This window comes from Mustela lutreola, chromosome 7 (genome assembly GCF_030435805.1).
Source record: "Mustela lutreola isolate mMusLut2 chromosome 7, mMusLut2.pri, whole genome shotgun sequence".
In the NCBI taxonomy this organism is placed as follows: Eukaryota; Metazoa; Chordata; class Mammalia; order Carnivora; family Mustelidae; genus Mustela; species Mustela lutreola.
This window is the reverse complement of record NC_081296.1, coordinates 116,625,025-116,644,279: the sequence shown is the minus strand read 5'-3', so window position 1 is coordinate 116,644,279 and position 19,255 is coordinate 116,625,025. Positions and strand designations below refer to the sequence as shown.

Genomic DNA, 19,255 nt, shown 5'->3' with positions numbered 1-19,255 from the left:
AAGGCAACGTCTTCCAGGTTTCTCTACTTGAAATTATTATCTTTTACTCTTTCCGTACTCTGCTTTTTGAAGCAGGTTAATTAAGTCCAGTCTGTACTGGAGGGGAGAAGAATTAAGCTCTACCTCCTAGGAAGTATAGCTGCTTAAATTACTTGAAATTCTTCCCTCATTTATTTAATTGTATAGTCATTTATTTTTATCAGTATGGATTCATGGGTATTTATTTTATTCTTTGGCTCTTGTTTCTTCTTATTATTTTTTTTTAAACATTACATTACTTTCTGGCACTATCTGGTGCTCGTGGCTCATCTGTATTTTCCCTGTCCCAGACCTAGAATCAGCCATTTGTTCAAGGAGCTCCAAGGGTATTTTATTTTATTTTTAAGATTTTTAAATTTATTTATTTGACAGAGAGAGATCACAAGTAGACAGAGAGGCAGGCAGAGAGAGAGAGGGAAGCAGGCTCCCCGCTGAGCAGAGAGCCCGATGTGGGACTCGATCCCAGGACCCTGAGATCATGACCTGAGCCGAAGGCAGCAGCTTGACCCACTGAGCCACCCCAGCGCCCTCCAAGGTTATTTTAAATAGGTTAGAGCTCAAGCTTTTCTAATTAGTACCTAACTAAAAGATAAGAATCTTGGAGAAGTTCACTGAAGATTATACAGTAGTGAAGCTCTGTTGTCTTTTAAAACATGTGGAAGTTTATTTGCTCTTTAGAAGTGTATTTTTCATTATTAAATGAAAAAATCTTAAAAAGCAATTTGATATAAAGTTTATTCAGAATTGAGAATTATGTTTGATACTTGTGTTCATGAAATTTTATGTATTGATTCATTTTTTTAAAAGTTTTAATATAAGAGTAATTGAGACTACTTATACCTGTTTTAAGAGCTATAAGAATTGTAAATTTTTAAATGTGAATGTAAAATGAAATTAAATGAATGTAAATCACATGAAAATTAATTAGAAGAAAGGAAATACCATTTGTTGCTTATTTTCTTACTGTCGAATTGTGCCCTCTGCATACTTCTCCTCTGTGTTCCTGGATCTTATGATTATCTCTGTCCTTGTGCTTATCACCCTATATTATAATTCTTTACTGTTCTGTCTCCTAACTTCTTGAAGACAGCAAATTTGTTTTCATCTGAATCTCTAGCATTTACCGTCATACTTGGCCATAATAGGCACTGAATATTGAATATCCATTTTTTTAAAAGATTTTATTTATTTATTTGACAGAGAGAGAGATCACAAGTAGGCAGAGAGCCAAGCAGAGAGAGAGGGGGAAGCAGGCTCCCCTCGATGCGGGGCTTGATCCCAGGACCCTGAGATCAAGTCCCGAGCCGAAGGCAGAGGCTTAACCCACTGAGCCACCCAGGCGCCCCTGATTATCCATTTTTATCTCTAATTTATTTATTTTTCTTTCTTTAAAGATTTTATTTTATTTATTTGACAGACAGAGATCACAAGCAGGCAGAGAGGCAGGCAGAGGGAGAGGGGGAAGCAGGTTCCCTGCTGAGCAGAGAGCCTGATATGGGGCTCGATCCCAGGACCCTGAGATCATGACCCAAGCTGAAGGCAGAGGCTTAACCCATTGAGCCACCCAGGCGCCCCACTACTTTATTTTTTTAATAATTAATTTATTTTTCTCTACACCAAGTGTGGGGCTTGAATCCATGACTCTGAGATCAAGAGCCTATGCTCTTCAGTGGAGCCAGCCAGGCTCCCCTTTATCCCTGTTTTATAGATGGGGAAACTGAGACTTAGAGAGTTTAGGTAATTGGTACAGTGATGACTTTGCTAGTTTGTAGTAGAATAACAACTTGAAATTAGGATGTTTGATTCTTAAACCTATTGCTTTTTCTGTTGTACCACATTGACAATTTTTTGATAAGCTGAAAATACTTCACTGCATTCTTTTCTTTTCTTTTTTAACAATTTATTTACTTATTTGAGAGAGAGAGAGAATGGGAAGAGGGAGAGGGGAGAGGGAGAGGGAGAGGGAAAGAATCTTAAACAGACTCCTGGCTGAGCATAGAGCATGATGCAGGGCTTGTTCTCATGCCTGAGCCAAAGTCAAGAGTCAGACACTTAACTGACTATACCCAGGTGTCCCAATGCATTATTTTCAAATTGACAATCTCTGAAAGTATTCAGAAGAAACTGGTAACATAAGTTGCTTCCTGGGAGAAGAAAGGGGCTTGAGGAACCTTTTGGAACCTTTTGAATTTTGAACCATACGACTATTTAGGATATTAAAAAATGCATTTTTTTCTAAAGGTTTTATTTATTTATTCGACAGAGATCACAAGTAGGCAGAGAGGCAGGCAGAGAGAGAGGAAGGGAAGCAGGCTCCCTGCTGAGCAGAGAACCTGATGCGGGGCTCGATCATGACCTGAGCCGAAGGCAGAGGCCTTAACCCACTGAGCCACCCAGGCACCCCTAAAAAATGCATTTTTAAAAATACACAGGAGCACCTGGGTGGCTCAGTCAGTTAAGCGTCTGACTCTTGATTTCAGATCAGGTCTTGATCAGGGTTGTGAGTTCAAGCCCCACATTGGGCTCCTCACTGGGTGTGTAACCCACTTGAAGAAGGAGAGGAAGGGAAAGGAGAGGAAGGGAAGGAAAAGGGAAGGAAGGGGGGAAGAAGGGAAGGAAGGAGCGCAGGAGGCAGGGAGGAAAAGGAAAAAGGAAGGGAAGAAAGAAAGAAAAAAAAAACACAGAAACTCACCAGATAGAGTTTAAGTTGTTTTGTTTTTTTTTTTAAGATTTTATTTATTTATTTCACAGACAGAGATCACAAGTAGGCAGAGAGGCAGGCAGAGAGAGAGGGGAGGAAACAGGCTCCCCACTGAGCAGAGAGCCCGACACCACACGCAGGACTGAATCCCAGGACCCTGGGATCATGACCTGAGCCAAAGGCAGAGAGAGGCTTTAATCCACTGAGCCACCCAGGTGCCCCTAACAAGTTTTAAAACATTGTATCGTTTCAGTGGTTTGTGTTTTTATCTTGTTGATTTCCTTTGTGTTTCTTATTTTTTCCCCTTTTATTTTTGATCAAAAAATATAGAGGGTGGCGGGGGAGAGAATAGATAGATGTTCTAAAGGGAATGAAAGATCAAATCCCTCGTTTCAGTATGAATGAAGTTTGACTTTTTAAAGTATGTTACCTAAATCTTTCCTTGTAGGAGACTCTTACATAAAGTGAATATTTGGTGATATACACAAAACTTTATTTGATTATCTTCAATTAGTTAGAGAGGCTCTGGCTGTATTAACAAAAACTCTGGGGCAAACTGACTTAAATAGAAAATGTGGAATCTCATTAACATGGAATAAAAGTTCTTTCCATCAGTTGGATTGGGTCCACTTTAGAATTAGTGTTCTATATCTGAACGAATTGTAGTTAGGAGAATACATGCATGGGTTGGCAGGAATATAAGGTTTCTGAACCAATTACTGGTTTAAAAGAATAGAATTACTGTGATTGGTTTAGGCTAATCAGGATCTGCTCCTGGAGCTAGGGTCAAGTCTTGAAACCATGCTGATGCCACATGGAGGAGGGGAATGAGTTGGAGGGGATCCATCATACTGTCCACGAGAGCTCCTTAACTGCTCTTCAAATAATATATGATACATAACTGATTCCCCTCACCCTAATAATAACTTTTGTGCAGTGTAATTGTTTATGCTGGCCGATGCATGCATGGTGGTTTCTTTTACTATTCTCTACTCCATATAAATTCCATAATTAAAAAGTTTGAAAAGAGGGACAGAAAAAAATAAAGAATAAGTGATGTTTGCTTACAGTAACCTTTTTCTAGACCAGTGGGTTTCCCCCCCCCCCCCAATCATCCTGCACTCTTTCTTTCTCCTCTGCTTATCTGTAGGGCTAACATGTAATTTGCCCTCTCAAAGGCTAATAGGCATATTCCTTAATTATAGTTGACATTAATGCTTCAGGACTTACATAAAAGAGCAGAAGCGTAGTATTAGCGTGAACACAGGTTCACACGTTTTGAAGAGACAACTTGCTTTTCAAACCACAGTGCCCCCTTTTCCTCCCCTTAGTAACTGTGAGAACATTGACCAGTTACTTAGTCTCTCTGAGCTTCAATTTCTGCCATAAAATGGGGATAACCCTATCTTATAGGGTTAAATGATTATGATAAAAAAGTGACTAGATAGAAGTTGGTAGCCCATAGGCTAGCATCTGTTGAACTCCAATTATGATTATTTTCTTCTCTGTGAGGCTCAGGTATCCTAGCCCAATTTGTTAAATGTGGGTATAGCATTGTCATCAATTGTAGGTGTGGATTGTAAAGTTATTAACGTCCATTCCTGAATGCCTTTTCCCTTGAAACCTTTTCCCACATTTGGGATATTGGCTGGACGTCTGCATTCCACAGTCATTATAGCTACTTCCTTATAAGTGAGCAACATTAAGTTTCAGCTGTGGAGAATTAGGTTTTTCTGACTCAAGTCTGATAACTTTTGTCAAGAAAACTAGTCCTATACTCAACATATACTTCACATACAGTTGTTACTTTTCAGTAGTAAAAATGTAGTGTATGATGCTGATGCTGGCTGGTCTTTCAGGCATATGAGCATTCATAGTTGGAAGAAATACATCTTTTTCTAAAGATACTGCCATTTCTGATTTCATGCAAAATCATATGCAGAAGATGTTTAGTATAGTGCCTTTTGTAATCAGTATTTTCTAAATGGGTATAAAATGTATGTTATTTCCCTTTTTGTTTCTTGTTCAAATGGGGGAAAAAAGCTATTTCTTCTGTTATGGAGATATTTAAGCTAGTCTGTCCTTCAGATTTCATATTTAAACTTAACCATCTCAGAATCAGAGCAGTACCTAGTTGCAGCTAGGTATGTTTGGGATGTACTTTATTTACAGAAAGAACATTTTACTAGGTATATTTTAATAGGAAATAAAATGAAATAGCATTTCAACTGATAAAAAAACTTAAATCTTACAAAAGCAAAAGCGACAAGAAATTCATACTTATGTTTAGGGATTTTGTTATTAAGTAAACAATTCCTAATTATCTAAGGTCAATTATTCAGATAAGAGATTAGTCAGCACTTCCCACCTACTATATTCCAAGATGGCAGTTCATCAGGAATTAATATTCTCACCACATTAAACTTAACCCAAAATGTTTGTTTTGGGTTGCTTTTCTAAATATCTTCCACCCTCCGCATTATAGTCGGATGGGAGAATCCTGTATTCCAGTAAGAACCACAATAGCAACTCTGGGGTCCTGCTGTTGTCTGATCTGTACTAAGTGGCTCAAGATGAGATATTAGTAATTCTTCCACCACTGTTCTCAGAACACCTAGGCCCATATTGCAGTTGGTTATAAAGGCTAATTATAATTATAATTATTGAATTATAACAAGCAGTCTTTTTTAAATGAAGAAAAATTCTTGGGACGCCTGGGTGATTCAGTCGTTGGGCAGATACCTTCGGCTCCGGTTGTGAACGTGGGGTCTTGGGATCGAGCCTCTGGCTTGTGATCCCTCTCTTGTTGTGTCTCTGTCAAATAAATAAATAAAATATTTAAAAAAAAAAAAAAAGAAAGAAAGAAAAATTCTTTTTAACCACACAAATTACCATAGCTTTAGACTTTCCTAAACTTCCATTATCTGGATTTCTCATCTCATCTCTGTGTCGGCAGAGTACAAACTGCAGTTATCTCCCTCGTGTAGGACTCCAGAGACAGTGGCAGTAACTTTCCCCTCTTTTGTACATTCCCTTCTCTTTGCTCTGCTCTTCCCTTTTGGCTTATTTTCATTTCTCTTCTCTTTTATATTCTTTAATACTCTTTTGTGTCCCCCTCTTTTTGCACCCTCTTTCTTTGTGTATCTGTATGTTTGTATGTTGACATAAGAAGGGCTCAGTCCACAATCCTCAGCTCTCCCTAGCCCGTTAAGATCTAGAATGCTAACTAAGCTTCCTTTTATGCATCTAACAGGAACAAATAGAGAAAAGATAGAAATTGTGGTTAATCTTACTTGTTCTCATCATATGTTTTGGTTGGGTTGAATCATATGAAATTGTCAATATTGTTCTGATCGACAGAAATAGATTTAACTTAATACTTCCCCTAAGCATTCCCACAGCCCAAAGCCAAAAGTAGGATTTGGAAACTGATTGGTTGAGGGAGAATTAGATATCCCAGAGGTTCTAGCTTAGCCAGGCAGATCAGAGGGCTGTCATGGTGCTAATACCATTAATCAAAATGGAGAAAATTGTGAAATATATCTTGTTTTTGTTTTTAAAGGGAAGATTTGGTGGGGGAGGAGAGAAACATAAATGATCACTTTTATTTTGGGGTGTAGTGGGACACATCCAAAAAGAAATGGCCAGTAGATGGTTGGAAATACAGATCTGTAAATGGATGAGATCATTGGCATATAGACGGCACGTGAACGTGAATGAAGTCACCCTGTGAGAATGTAGTGTGGGATGAAAAGAGCCTATGGCTTCTCTTAAGGACCGGAGGTGGATCATGCAAAGAAAACGCAGATAAAAACTGTGCATAGAAGAAAAAGTATTTATCATCTTGGAATGATTCATTAGCATGTAAAATTAAGAATTAGCTACATAGCCTAGGAAGGCTATATTTCAAGTATGACTCACTTGCATATTAATGTGTTAAAACATAAGCTAGAGGTTTTCATGTTTCTCTGTAAGAGATCAAATTATTTCACTGTATCTGTGTACTCTCTAAGCTCTAAAGCTTGAGGGCTTTGTGAGATATACTACCTTACCTCCAATACCCTTCTTCCTTTTTGTTTTTTATGTCTCTCTCCCTTTCCTTCATCCATTCATCCATCCATCCATCCACCCTTTAGTTCTTCTTTCTTGAGAAACTCTATTGCATTTGAATAGTGTGTCAAGTGGACAACCACTGTGATTGTTACCATTCTCTACAATCTTTTTTTTTTTTTTTTAAGATAGATTTATTTATTTATTTACTTATTTGACAGAGAGAGAGACACAGCAAGAGAGGGAACACAAGCACGGGGAGTAGAAGAGGGAGAAGCAGATGCCCTGCTGAGCAAGGAGCCCGATGCAGGGCTTGATCCCAGGACCCTGGGACAATGACAGCTGAAGGCAGACACTTAGCCGACTGAGCCACCCCGGTGCCCCCATCTCCACAGTCTTAAAGTGTTAAGTTTGCTGTAGCATTCAGTCTGGGGCCTACCCTTCCTGACCCATCAACCCCTAGAATCCTTTGAATTGAAGCCATTTAGGGTACTGTTCCAATATGAAACAGACTCTCCAGGCAATGTAGGGGAGGGAGGGAGTGCTGTACTACTATCCTGCTTGAGTGCATGGTCATAGTCCTACAAATTACTGTCAGCTTAAAAGCCACATTAAACTTGATTGTTTAAAATTTCCATCAACCTGACCTTTCATATGCAAAAATCAAAATGAAGTAGTAGGAAAAATTATTTATTTTATAACCTCATATTAACTCTTGGAATATTTCAAGAATGGATAGTTTTTATCTGGAATTTTAAAAGGGTTTGTTTCTCCTTGAAGGGTATAGGAAATAAACTCTTTTTTTTTTTTTTTTAAGATTTTATTTATTTTTTGACAGAGAGAGAAATCACAAGTAGGCAGGGAGACAGGTGGGGGGTTGGGGGGGTGGGGAGAACAGGCTCCCCACTGAGCAGAGAGCCCATTGTGGGGCCCAATCCCAGGACCCTGAGATCATGACCTGAGGTGAAGGCCAACGCTTAACCAGCTGAGCCATACAGGTGCCCCAGGAAGTATACTCTTAAGTAAATATACATTTGAAGAATAATTTGAATAGCTTGTGGTTAAAAAAAAAAAAAAAAAAAAAGTTAAATAATATTTTTCTTTACAATATAAAATCTTTCTCTGTAGTTCCTTTTCATGCCCTAAAGTACTGTTCAAGAATCCCATTATTTTACTAATTTCCATGAGCAGAGCTCCCCCTGTAAACACTTAACACATGCAATATCCTTTTAGGTTTATTCTGTTTCTCCTAGAACAAGAGCAAGAAAGTTGAATCAATTATTCATTTATTCAACAATTATTTATTGATACTAGATAAGTAAGAAAGAGTAAGAACTTCAACAGCAAAATAGGGTTTTTCAAAAATACTGAGTGAAAAGAGCAAATGCAAAGAAGACATAAATGCAATGCCATGTTATAAATTCAGAGCAGTTGTGTCTGTAATGTTTCTTTAAATAAAAAACAAACAAGTATGGTAAAATGTTAACATCTGTTAAATCTGAGTATCTGTCTATATTTGGGTATCTTTTTTCTAAGCTTTGTATATTTGAAATATTTTATAATTAGGCATTTTTAATTTTTAAATTGATAAAACAAGCAATATGATAGGAAGTGACAGGGACTATTTTAGATCGGTTGACTAGGGAGGATCTTTCTAGGCAGGTGACACTGAGGTCTGAGTAACAATACCTAGATCCAAACTCACCCAGCCTCCAATATAGTGTTAGTGGTATTGGCAGTGGTAATACTGATAATTTTTTTAAAAGATTTTATTTATTTATTTGACAGATCACAAGTAGGCAGAGAGGCAGGCAGAGAGAGAGGAGGAAGCAGGCTCCCCGCTGAGCAGAGAGCCCAATGTGGGACTCGATCCCAGGACCCTGGGATCATGACCCGAGCTGAAGGCAGAGGCTTTAACCCACTGAGCCACCCAGGCGCCCCATACGGATAATTTTTATATAACATCTGTTGAATAAGTATTTTATTTGCCAGGTGTTGTGCTGAACACATTATTTTAGTTGATTCTTCTGACAACTCTTGAGTTGGTACTCATTTCTTCTTTTAAAGATGAAAAGACAGATATCATTAAAGATATCATTAAAGCAACAACAAAAAAACCATTTCATCATAAGAATGAAAAAGTTAATTTGTGAGGTAGACTATTTATTTGGTAAAAGCAAGATAGGAAATTTGTGATAAAGTCACTAGGCATGCAAGTTTTTCTGGCCTTGAACTTGTTCTACCATTAAGGAACTTCTAAGTTCAAGCTCCACATAGGGTGTAGAGATTCCTTAAAAATTAAAAAAAAAAATTTTTTTTTTTTTAAAGATTTTATTTATTTATTTGACAGAGAGAAATCACAAGTAGATGGAGAGGCAGGCAGAGAGAGAGAGAGGGAAGCAGGCTCTCCGCTGAGCAGAGAGCCCGATGCAGGACTCGATCCCAGGACTCTGAGATCATGACCTGAGCCGAAGGCAGCTGCTTAACCCACTGAGCCACCCAGGCGCCCCTAAAAAAAAAAATTTTTTTTTTAAGGTTTTATTTACCCATCTAACAGACAGAGATCGCAGGTAGGCAGAGAGTCAGGCAGAGAGAGAGAGAGAGAGAGTGAGAGAAGGAAGCAGGCTCCCTGCTCAGCAGAGAGCCCGATGCGGGGCTCGATCCCAGGACCCTGAGATCATGACCTGAGCCGAAGGCAGGGGCTTTAACCCACTGAGCCACCCAGGTGCCCCTAAAAAAAAAAAAAAATTTTTTTTAAGATTTTATTTATTTGACAGAGAGGGAGAAAGCACAAGCAGGAGGAGCGGCGGGCAGAGGGAGAGGGAGAAGCAGGCTGCTGCTGAGCTGAGAGCCCAATGTGGGAATTGATCCCAGGACCCTGGGATCATGACCTGAGTTGAAGACAGATGCTTAATCCACTGAGCCACCCAGGAGCCCCCAAAATGAAATATTTTAAGAGAAAAAAAGTGGAGGGCAATATGGTGTGGTAATGAAGAGCACAGTCCTTGAAGCCAGAATGCCTAGGGTCACATTCCAGCTCTATCATTTATAAGTTAGTACCGCCTAAGAAGTACTCCTCCAGAATTTCATATTGGGAACCCCCATGTATTAGTATTAGTTTCCTATTGTTGCTGTAACAGATTACTACAAACTTGGTGGCTTGAAAAAAATACAAATTTATTATAGTTCTGAGGGGTCGAAAGTCCAAAATAGGTCTCACTGGGTGAAAATCAAGGTGTTGGCAGGCCTGCATTTCCATCTAGAGAATCTAGGTTCCATCTAGATGGAATCTAGATGGGGACCATTCTTTGCCTTTTCCAGTTTCTACAGGCCATCCACTTAAAGACCTTCTTCCCCCAAACCAACAATATATTTTTCTGTGCCCTTCCTCCATAGTAAAATCTCTCTCTGACTCGCATCATGTTCTGCCTCCTCCTACTTTTAAGAACAATGGTGATTACACTGGACCCAGCCAGATAATCTGAATAATCTCCCTATTTTAAGATCAACTGATAAGCACAACTCGACACAAAACCCCAATAATCCAATTAAGGTGGGCAGAGGACCTGAGTAGGCATTTTTACGAAGACATACAGATGGCAAACAGATACAGGAAAAGGTGTTCAGTATCACTCATCATCAGGGATGATCAAAACCACAATGAGCTATTACCTTAAATCTGCCAGAATGGCCAGAGTCAAAAAGACAAGGAATAACAAGTGTTGGTGAGGATAGGGAGAAAAAGGAACCCTCATGCACAGCTTGTGAGAATGTAAATTGGTACAGCCACTGTAGGAAATAGTATGGAAGTTCCTTAAAAAATTAAAAATAGAAGTACAATATGACCCAGTAATTCTTTTTTTTATATATATTTTTTAAAGATTTTATTTATTTGACAGACAGAGATCACAAGTAGGCAGAGAGGCAGGCAGATAGAGAGTGAGAGAAGGAAGCAGGCTCCCTGCTCAGCAGAGAGCCCGATGCGGGACTCGATCCCAGGACCCTGAGATCATGACCTGAGCCGAAGGCAGCGGCTTAACCCACTGAGCCACCCAGGTGCCCAATGACCCAGTAATTCTATTACTGGGTATTTATTCAGAGAAAATGAAAATACTTCATTCAAAAAGATACATGCACCCCTATGTTTGTTATGGCATTATTTACATTAGCCAAGATACAGAAGCAATTAAGTGTTCATGGATAAATAAATGGATAAAGAGGTCATGTATACACACACACACACACACACAGGAATATTACTCAGTCACAAAAAAAGGAAAAATGAGATCTTGTCATTCATGACAATATGGATGGACTTAGAGGGTATTATGCTAAGTGAAATAGGTCACACAAATACCGTTTGATTTCCCTTAGATGTGGCACTTAGAAATAAAAAGCTGATACAGACACATAAATATACAGAACAAACTGATGGCTGCCAGAGGGGAGGGATGTGGGGGGTGGACAAAATGGATGGAGGGGAGTGGGAAATACAGGCTTCCAGTTATGGAATGAATAAATGATAGAGGTAAAAAGTACAGCATAGGGAATATAGGCAGTGATATTCTAATAGTATTGTATGGTGACAGATGGTAGCTACACTTGCGATGAGAATAATATAACACAGACTTGTGGAATCACTGTGTTGTACACCTGAAGTTAATGTAACGTGTGTCAACTATACATCAATAATAAAAAAATTTTTTTAAAGATCAAATGATAAGCTACCTCAATTCTTCTTTACCATGTAACCTAGCATTCGCAGGTTCCAAGGATTAAGGCATCAATATCTTGGGGGACCATTTTTCTGCACATCTGCACATCTATGTTTAAATTCTTTTGTTTTTTAATGTTAGGTTAGTCACCATACAGTACATCATTAATTTTTTTTTTTAAAGATTTTATTTATTTATTTGACAGAGAGAGATCACAAGCAGGCAGAGAGAGAGGAGGAAGCAGGCTCCCTGCTGAGCAGAGAGCCCGATGCGGGCCTTGATCCCAGGACCCTGAGATCATGACCTGAGCCGAAGGCAGCGGCTTAACCCACTGAGCCACCCAGGCGCCCACATCATTAATTTTTGATGTAGTGTTCCAAGATTCATTGTTTACATATAACACCCAGTGCCCCATGCAGTACGTGCCTGCATTAATACCTACCACCCGGCTCACCCTCCTGCCTATGTTTAAATTCTAAAAGTTGCCTCAGGCAGCTGGGGCCAGGAGAAGCCAGCATTGGCTAATGCTGAGAATTATGAGTTGGACCGAAAGTTGGGTGTAAGCTAAAAGGAACTACTGAGCAGTATATGTACATGTTTTAAAATTCTCTTACTGACATAAGGTATATGTGGTCGATTCAGTATTCAAGAGTGATTGAATTAGAGGGAAGCAACCGAGTTCGAGTTATATCATGGCAGGGAAAGATTAAAATATTAGAATAGACTTTATTTCTGTTCTTTTGTGCCAGTCCTCAGAGGAAAGTGTTCTTGACTTGATTATAATTTTGGAGAAGCTTTGCGTTTAATTTTAATTTTTGTATTTTTATTACAGATCTTTACTACGTTTGGATGCTACTCCTGACATGGAGAAGATTGAGGAACAATTTGCTAATCTGAGCATTGTTAAACGTTCCTCAGAAACTAAAGAGACTACTTATTTGCTTGGTATAGACACATCAAAAGCTGTACAAGCAGAAAAAGAAAACTTGGTTGCTGTTTTATGTTCTAATGGATCAATCAGAATATATGATAAAGAAAGGTTATATGTACTACGAGAATTTAGTGGATATCCTGGACTTCTGAATGGAGTCCGATTTGCAAGTTCTAGTGACAGTGTATATTCATCATGTAGCGATGGCACCGTAAAGTGTTGGGATGCTCGATTAGCCAGTGAAAAACCTGTCCAGCTGTTCAAGGGTTACCCTTCCAATATTTTTATTAGTTTCGATATCAACTGCAATGATCATGTCATTTGTGCTGGTACAGAAAAAGTTGATGATGATGCCTTATTGGTATTTTGGGACGCAAGAATTAGTTCTCAGGATTTGTCTACTACTAAAGACCCACTTGGAGCATATTCAGAGACTCATAGTGATGATGTCACTCAAGTGTGCTTCCATCCCTACAATCCCAACATGTTAGTTTCAGGTTCATCTGATGGCCTGGTAAATGTATTTGATATTAGTGTGGATAATGAAGAAGATGCACTGATTACAACCTGTAACTCCATTTCATCAGTAAGCTGTATTGGTTGGTCTGGAAAGGATTATAAACAGATTTACTGCATGACACACGATGAAGGGTTTTCTTGGTGGGATCTTAATCATCTGAATACTGATGAACCAATTACATGTTTGAACATCCAAGATGTCAGAGAAGTGGTTAATCTGAAAGAAGGTATTTTGGACTATTTAATTGGTGGCCTATATCATGAAAAAATGGACAAATTGTTTGTTGTTGGAGGAACAAACACAGGAATTATTCACTTAATGAGCTGCACTACATCAGGATTGAGCCATGTGACCAGCCTTCACGGAGGTCATGCTGCTACCGTCCGTTCTTTCTCTTGGAATATGCAGGATGATTCTTTGCTAACCGGAGGAGAAGATGCACAGTTGTTACTTTGGAAACCCGGACCAATAGAGAAGACATTTACAAAGAAAGACAGCATGAAAATAGCATCCTCTGTGTCCCAGCGAGTACGAGTTCACAGTAATGATTCTTACAAGAGAAGGAAGAAGCAGTGATGTTCTGTTGGGAGTTTACTTGACAGGTTTTATAGTTGCAAGTAGTTATTTTTGGGTACTACCTGTGATAGCTATGTTTAAAGCTCCTATGTAAAAACAAGCCAGTTAGCAAACAGTCCTGGAGAAATGTTGAAAATGGTTTAATTCAGGTCTTCATGTATTCTAAAATTATTTTTTTTAAAGCTGCCAGTTGAGTATATAATCAGTGAGTTGAAAGTAAAATTACATTCCTCATTTTTAAAACCCATCTGTTGAGTTAGTAAATGTTGGGTTTAAAGAAATAGCTTTGATAAGGACTTTTTAGAAGTGGATGACTGGTGTGACTTTAAAAAATCAGGTGGTTTGAAATACGTTTTTTAAGTTTAGGTTTTTTTTTTACATTTTAAATCATCTTCATTATTTATAAAACCAAATCAGACTTTTCTGTAGGAGCTCCCACTTGCTTAATACACATAAATTAAGTTGGAGTATTTAAATATAAATATTCCAATGATTCTAAGTAGAACTAAGGGTTTTTTTTTTTAAATAAAATGATTTGCATCTATTTAAAAAAAGATATTTAGTTTATATTTGCATCTATCTGGATAGATAGTTCTTTGTTTTGTTTTGTTTTGTTTTTTTAGTAGGCTCCACTCTGAGTATGGAGCCCAGTGTAAGGCTTGAACTCACGAGCCTGAGATCATGTCCTGAGCTGAGATCAAGAGTCAGATGCTTAACGGACTGAGTCACCCTGGCACCCCTGTTTGCATCTATATCTTTAAATAGTTAAATGGTAAACAGATATTTCACTGATGAAAAGGAAATTATCTTGCAGAACTCATTTTGAGACTCAAAGGGAATATACAAAAAATGAAAGTATTTATATAGCAGAATATTATTTCAAAATATTCTACTATCTTGTGATAAAATTTTCTTTCATAGTGTTTCATCCATAATTTTAAACTTAAGTGCCCATGGGGAATGGGGGCCATGTAGGAGGTGCTGCTGGGAAAGGATGATGCCATAATTTTGAACTTGAATTTTTGTTTGCTGCCAGTTTTTTCATCCTTACTGTTAAATATTTTTCCAAAGAATCTTAATTAAAAAGTTGGTCACTTGGGTGCCTGGTGGCTCAGTGATTAAGCATCTCACTCTCGATTTTGTCTCATGCTATGATCTCAGGGTTATGAGATTGAGCTCCACAATGCTCTGTGCTCAGAGGAGCATCTGCTTATCCCGCTCCTTCTGCTTTTCCCTAACTCACGCGTGTGCTCTCTCTTTCTCAAATAAACAAATAAACTATTTTTTAAAAAGTTGGTCGCTCTAAAGGTTTGGTATGTTTTCTTATGTTTAATTACAAATAAAAATATCTTTGTAGATAAGAATATTTATAAAGGGGCGCCTGGGTGGCTCAGTGGGTTAAAGCCTCTGCTTTCGGCTCAGGTCATGATTCTAGGGTCCTGGGATCGAGCCCCACATCCGGCTCTCTGCTCAGCAGGGTGCCTGCTTCCTCCTCTCTCTCTGTCTGCCTCTCTGCCTACTTGTGATCTCTGTCTGTCATATAAATAAATAAATCTTTAAAAAAAAAAAGAATATTTATAAAGATGTTTTAAAATGTTTTTATCTTTTGAACTAAAAATATTCTCATGAAAAATACAAACATTACTTGAGAACCTTGTACATTTCTCTTTAAATGTTAATGATTTATCACTGAGACCATAGCACTAGGGGAAAATCATATCATACAGCACAGTCCAACGTACATGTAGGTTTGATCTAGCTTCACTCACTTGAGAGGGAGCAATAGTTAAGTCCCTGTTAAGCATATTCAAAATAAATAATTCTTTTTTTTTTTTTTTTTTTAAGATTTGTTTATTTTAGAGTGAGAGCATGAACAGTAGGAGTAGAAGGGAAAGGAGAAAATCTCTACAGACTTAATGCTGAGCGGGGACCCTGAGGCAGGGCTTGATCTCATGACCCTGAGATCATGACCTGAGCAAAATCCAGTTAGAGGCTTAACCAACTGAGCCACCCAAGTAAGTGCCCCTCAAAATATGTAATTTTTATTTGAAAAAATTCACCAATTCTTGCTTTTGTTCAAATCATAAACCTGAGGTTAATTCTGGACTTTTTTCTTTTCTCTTATTTAGTCAATCACCAAGACCTATGCCACTCCACCTCCCAGAATCTGTCTGCTGTTCTTTTGCATTTACCACTCCCCCACTACTGCCTTAGATAAGAGTTTCATCATTTCTCCTAGATTACAGACCCTTTTTTCTAATCTGCTCCAATTCATTCTTCCCACTATTTCTAGGCTGAACATAGGAAACACAGATTTGATAATGCCTCATGCTGCTTAAAATCTTTGGTACATTTTGATCTTTTGATGGAGCACTATGTAAAAATGAAAAACCATGTTTTTAAGATACTTAGGATATGAGATAATGCTGACTATGTAAGTAGAAAAGCTGTATAAAAAGACTTGGAGACACTGCATTTATAAAACAACACAGGAAATGAAACAGTTATCAAAACAGTAAAACTTTCAAAAATGTTTAAACTTTAGAAGTAATTAATAGAGGGCACCTGGGTGGGTGGGTAGGTTCGATGTCAGATGCTTGATGGCGACTAGGGCCATGATCTCAGAGGTGTGAGACCAAGCCCTGTGTCAGGTTCCATGCTGACCGTTCTTTCTCTCCTTCTCCTCTGCCCCTTCTGTCCTTCTCTCTCTCCCTCTCTCCCCCCTCCAAAAAAAAAGTAATTAATAGAGTTAGAAGATGTAGGTAAGCAAATACCTTTGAAAGTAGACCTCAAAGAGAGAGAAAGTAAAAGAAAAGATTAAAGGCACAGAAGATAAAATAAGGGTCTACTATCAGATTATCAGTTTTTACAATGTGAAAAGAAATGTAAAGGAGGTTGACGGGATTATTAAAATGAAATAACATTAGACGCTATGCCCAGAACTTCAGTCTTCAGATTGAAAGGCCCAACAGAGTGTCAAGTATAATGAATGAAAAAGATCCACACTGAGGTATAGCACTGTGAAGTGTCAGAACTCCCAAGAACAAAGAGAAAATTTTTTAAATTTCCAAAGAAAGGGAGGGGGGAAGCAATCACTTAGGTACAAGGAAAACATGTGAATTAGACTCTTCATTAGCAAATCTGGATGACACAAGATGGTGAATCAAAGTTCCAACTTCTGAGGACAATTTCCTGCTATCTGAACTTGTGCTCTCCAAACTCATGAAGCAAATGGCAGTAAATTTTTTTGAGACCTCCCTTGCTAAGCAAATATTTTTCACTTGCCTTCTGAAACTGAGGAACTAGATTTATTGCCCTAACAGAATATCCATTGTTAACCACACTCATTGGCCACTAGGAATTTAACAATTTGGATTTCAGGAGATAATTGCTTTTCTCACCTATAATTCTATAGATCAAATTGCCCTAACATGGGAGATTTTTTTGTTTCTTTGTTTTTAAAGATTTTATTTATTTGAAAGATAGTGATCACAAGTAGGCAGAGAGACAGGCAGAGAGAGAGAGAGAGGGAAGCAGGCTCCCTGCTGAGCAGAGAGCCTGATTCGGGACTCGATCCCAGGACCCCAAGATCGACCCAGTGGTTCCAAATTAGGTAAATGCTGAAGAGAATTGAAAGCGTAAGTCCATATAAAAAATTGTACATGAGTGCTCTTAATGGCATTATTCATAATACCAAAAGGTGGGAACAATCAAATAATCATCAATTGTTGGAGGGGTAAATTATGGTGTATTCAAACAATGGAATATTATTCAGCCATAAGAAGAAAGGAAGTGCTAATACCTGCTATAACTTGGATGAGTCTTGAAAACATACTAAGTAAAAATAGCCACAAAAGACTACCCTGTATGATCCCGTATACGTCAAAAGCCCAGAATAGTCAAGTCTATAAAGAAGAAGAACAACAACAGAAGAACATGTATCAGTGGTTACCGAAGGCTGGGAGGTAAGAGGGAAATGGGAGGGTTTGTGGATGATTGGGGGGGTGTAGGGGTGATGCAAATTGATGGTGATTATAGTTGCACAACTCTGAATATAATAAAAACCATTGTATTGTACACTTTGAGTAAATGAATTACATGTGAATTTTACCCAAATGTAGTTGTTACCAAATATATGACAAATACGAACCAAAAAACCTGGGAGGAATTGGAATTTTTTAAAAAGATTTTATTTATTTGAGAGAGAGAGAGAACAAGAATGGGAGCAGGGACAGAGGGAGAAGCAGACTTCCTGCTCAGCAGGGAGCCTGACGTGGGGCTCAATCCCAGGACCCCTGGATCATGACCTGAGCTAAAGGCAGATGCTTAACCGACTGAGCCACCCAGGCATCCCTTGACAAAATAGAATTTAAGTTTAATACAACCTTAATTCCAAAACCAGATGAAAATAAAGAAAAAAGTGAGGTTCATTTGTTTATGAATATATATTCACTGTTAAAAATAGCTAACCGAATCCAATGGTGCATTTTTAAAAAAAGAGACAAACTAGGGTTCATCTCAGGATGACTCAACATCAGAAAATCTATCACAGGGACACCTGGGTGGCTCAGTCAGCAAAGCATCGGCCTTCAGCTCAGGTCATGATCTCGGGTGGAGGGGGGTCCCCTGCTCAATGGGGAGCCTGCTTCTCCCTTTCCCTTTGCCCCTCCCCTGATTATGGTCTTTCATGCTCTCTCACAAATAAATAAGTAAAATCTTAAAAAAAAAAAAAAAAAGTCGGGGCACCTGGGTGGCTCAGTGGGTTAAAGCCTCTGCCTTTGGCTCAGGTCATGATCTCAGGGTTCTGGGATCGAGCCCCGCATCGGGCTCTCTGCTGCGTGGGGAGCCCGCTTCCCCCACCCCACCACCTGCCTCTCTGCCTACTTGTGATCTTGGTCTGTCAAATTAAAAAAAAAAAAAAAATCTATCATGGTAATGGACAAAATGGAAAAAATCAATTATTTTAATTGATAAAGAAAAACAGTATGGTTTCACACCTACATATGAAAAATATAAACATCATGCTATCTATAGAATAATTTTTTTAACTTGGTTAGAACTATCCTCAAAATCTAGAGTACGCATTATTCTTTTTGGAGAAATGTTAGATTAAATACATTCCCTTTAATACCAAGATTCAATGAGGAAGCTTATCGCATTAGTATGAATGCTGGCCAATACTCTAAGGAAAGAAGAAGTAGGATAATGTGTAATGATTGGAAGAGAAGAGGGGAAAAATTCCTTTGCAAATTATATATACCTAGAAAATCCAGTATGCAAATGATATATACCTAGGTATATACCTAGACTTATTTTCAATTTTCTTTGAACTATTCAGAGAGTCAGCAAAGCTGCCAGACCAAGGCCAGCCTACGAAAATCTAAAGAATATCATTTTACAATAGCAGGAAATTTCTAAAAAGTATCAAGGAATTAACAAGAATACTCAAGATCTGTTCGGAGAAACTTTGAAACTCCAATAAAGACAGAAGACGTGGGGCGCCTGGGTGGCTGAGTCGGTTAAGTGTTCAGACTCTTGATTTCAGCTTAGGTCATGATCTCGGGTTTGGGGGGATAGAATCCCTGAGGAGGGCTCAACGCTCAGCATGGATTTGGCTTATCCCTTTCCCTCTGCTCCTCCCCATGCTCCTGCTCTCTCAGTCTCTATCTCTAAATTAAATAAATAAAATCTTAAAAAAAAAAAAAAAATAGAAGATGTTCTAA

At 38.4% G+C, this 19,255-nt stretch overlaps 1 protein-coding gene and 1 pseudogene across 6 annotated transcripts in view; both read left to right on the top strand.

Moving 5' to 3' along the window:
• Positions 1-14,827, top strand: part of WDR89 (WD repeat domain 89) — a 44,042-nt gene extending 29,215 nt beyond the window's left edge. For all 6 annotated transcript variants that reach the window (XM_059182277.1, XM_059182274.1, XM_059182276.1 and 3 more), the window contains one exon: positions 12,338-14,827. In XM_059182277.1, the coding sequence (XP_059038260.1) occupies positions 12,369-13,532 (1,164 nt within the window). In that variant the 5' untranslated portion in view covers positions 12,338-12,368 and the 3' untranslated portion in view covers positions 13,533-14,827. The remainder of the gene's footprint in view (positions 1-12,337) is intronic.
• The window catches only part of LOC131836667 (large ribosomal subunit protein eL21-like), a 53,024-nt pseudogene that overhangs the window by 14,333 nt on the left and 19,436 nt on the right, over positions 1-19,255 (top strand).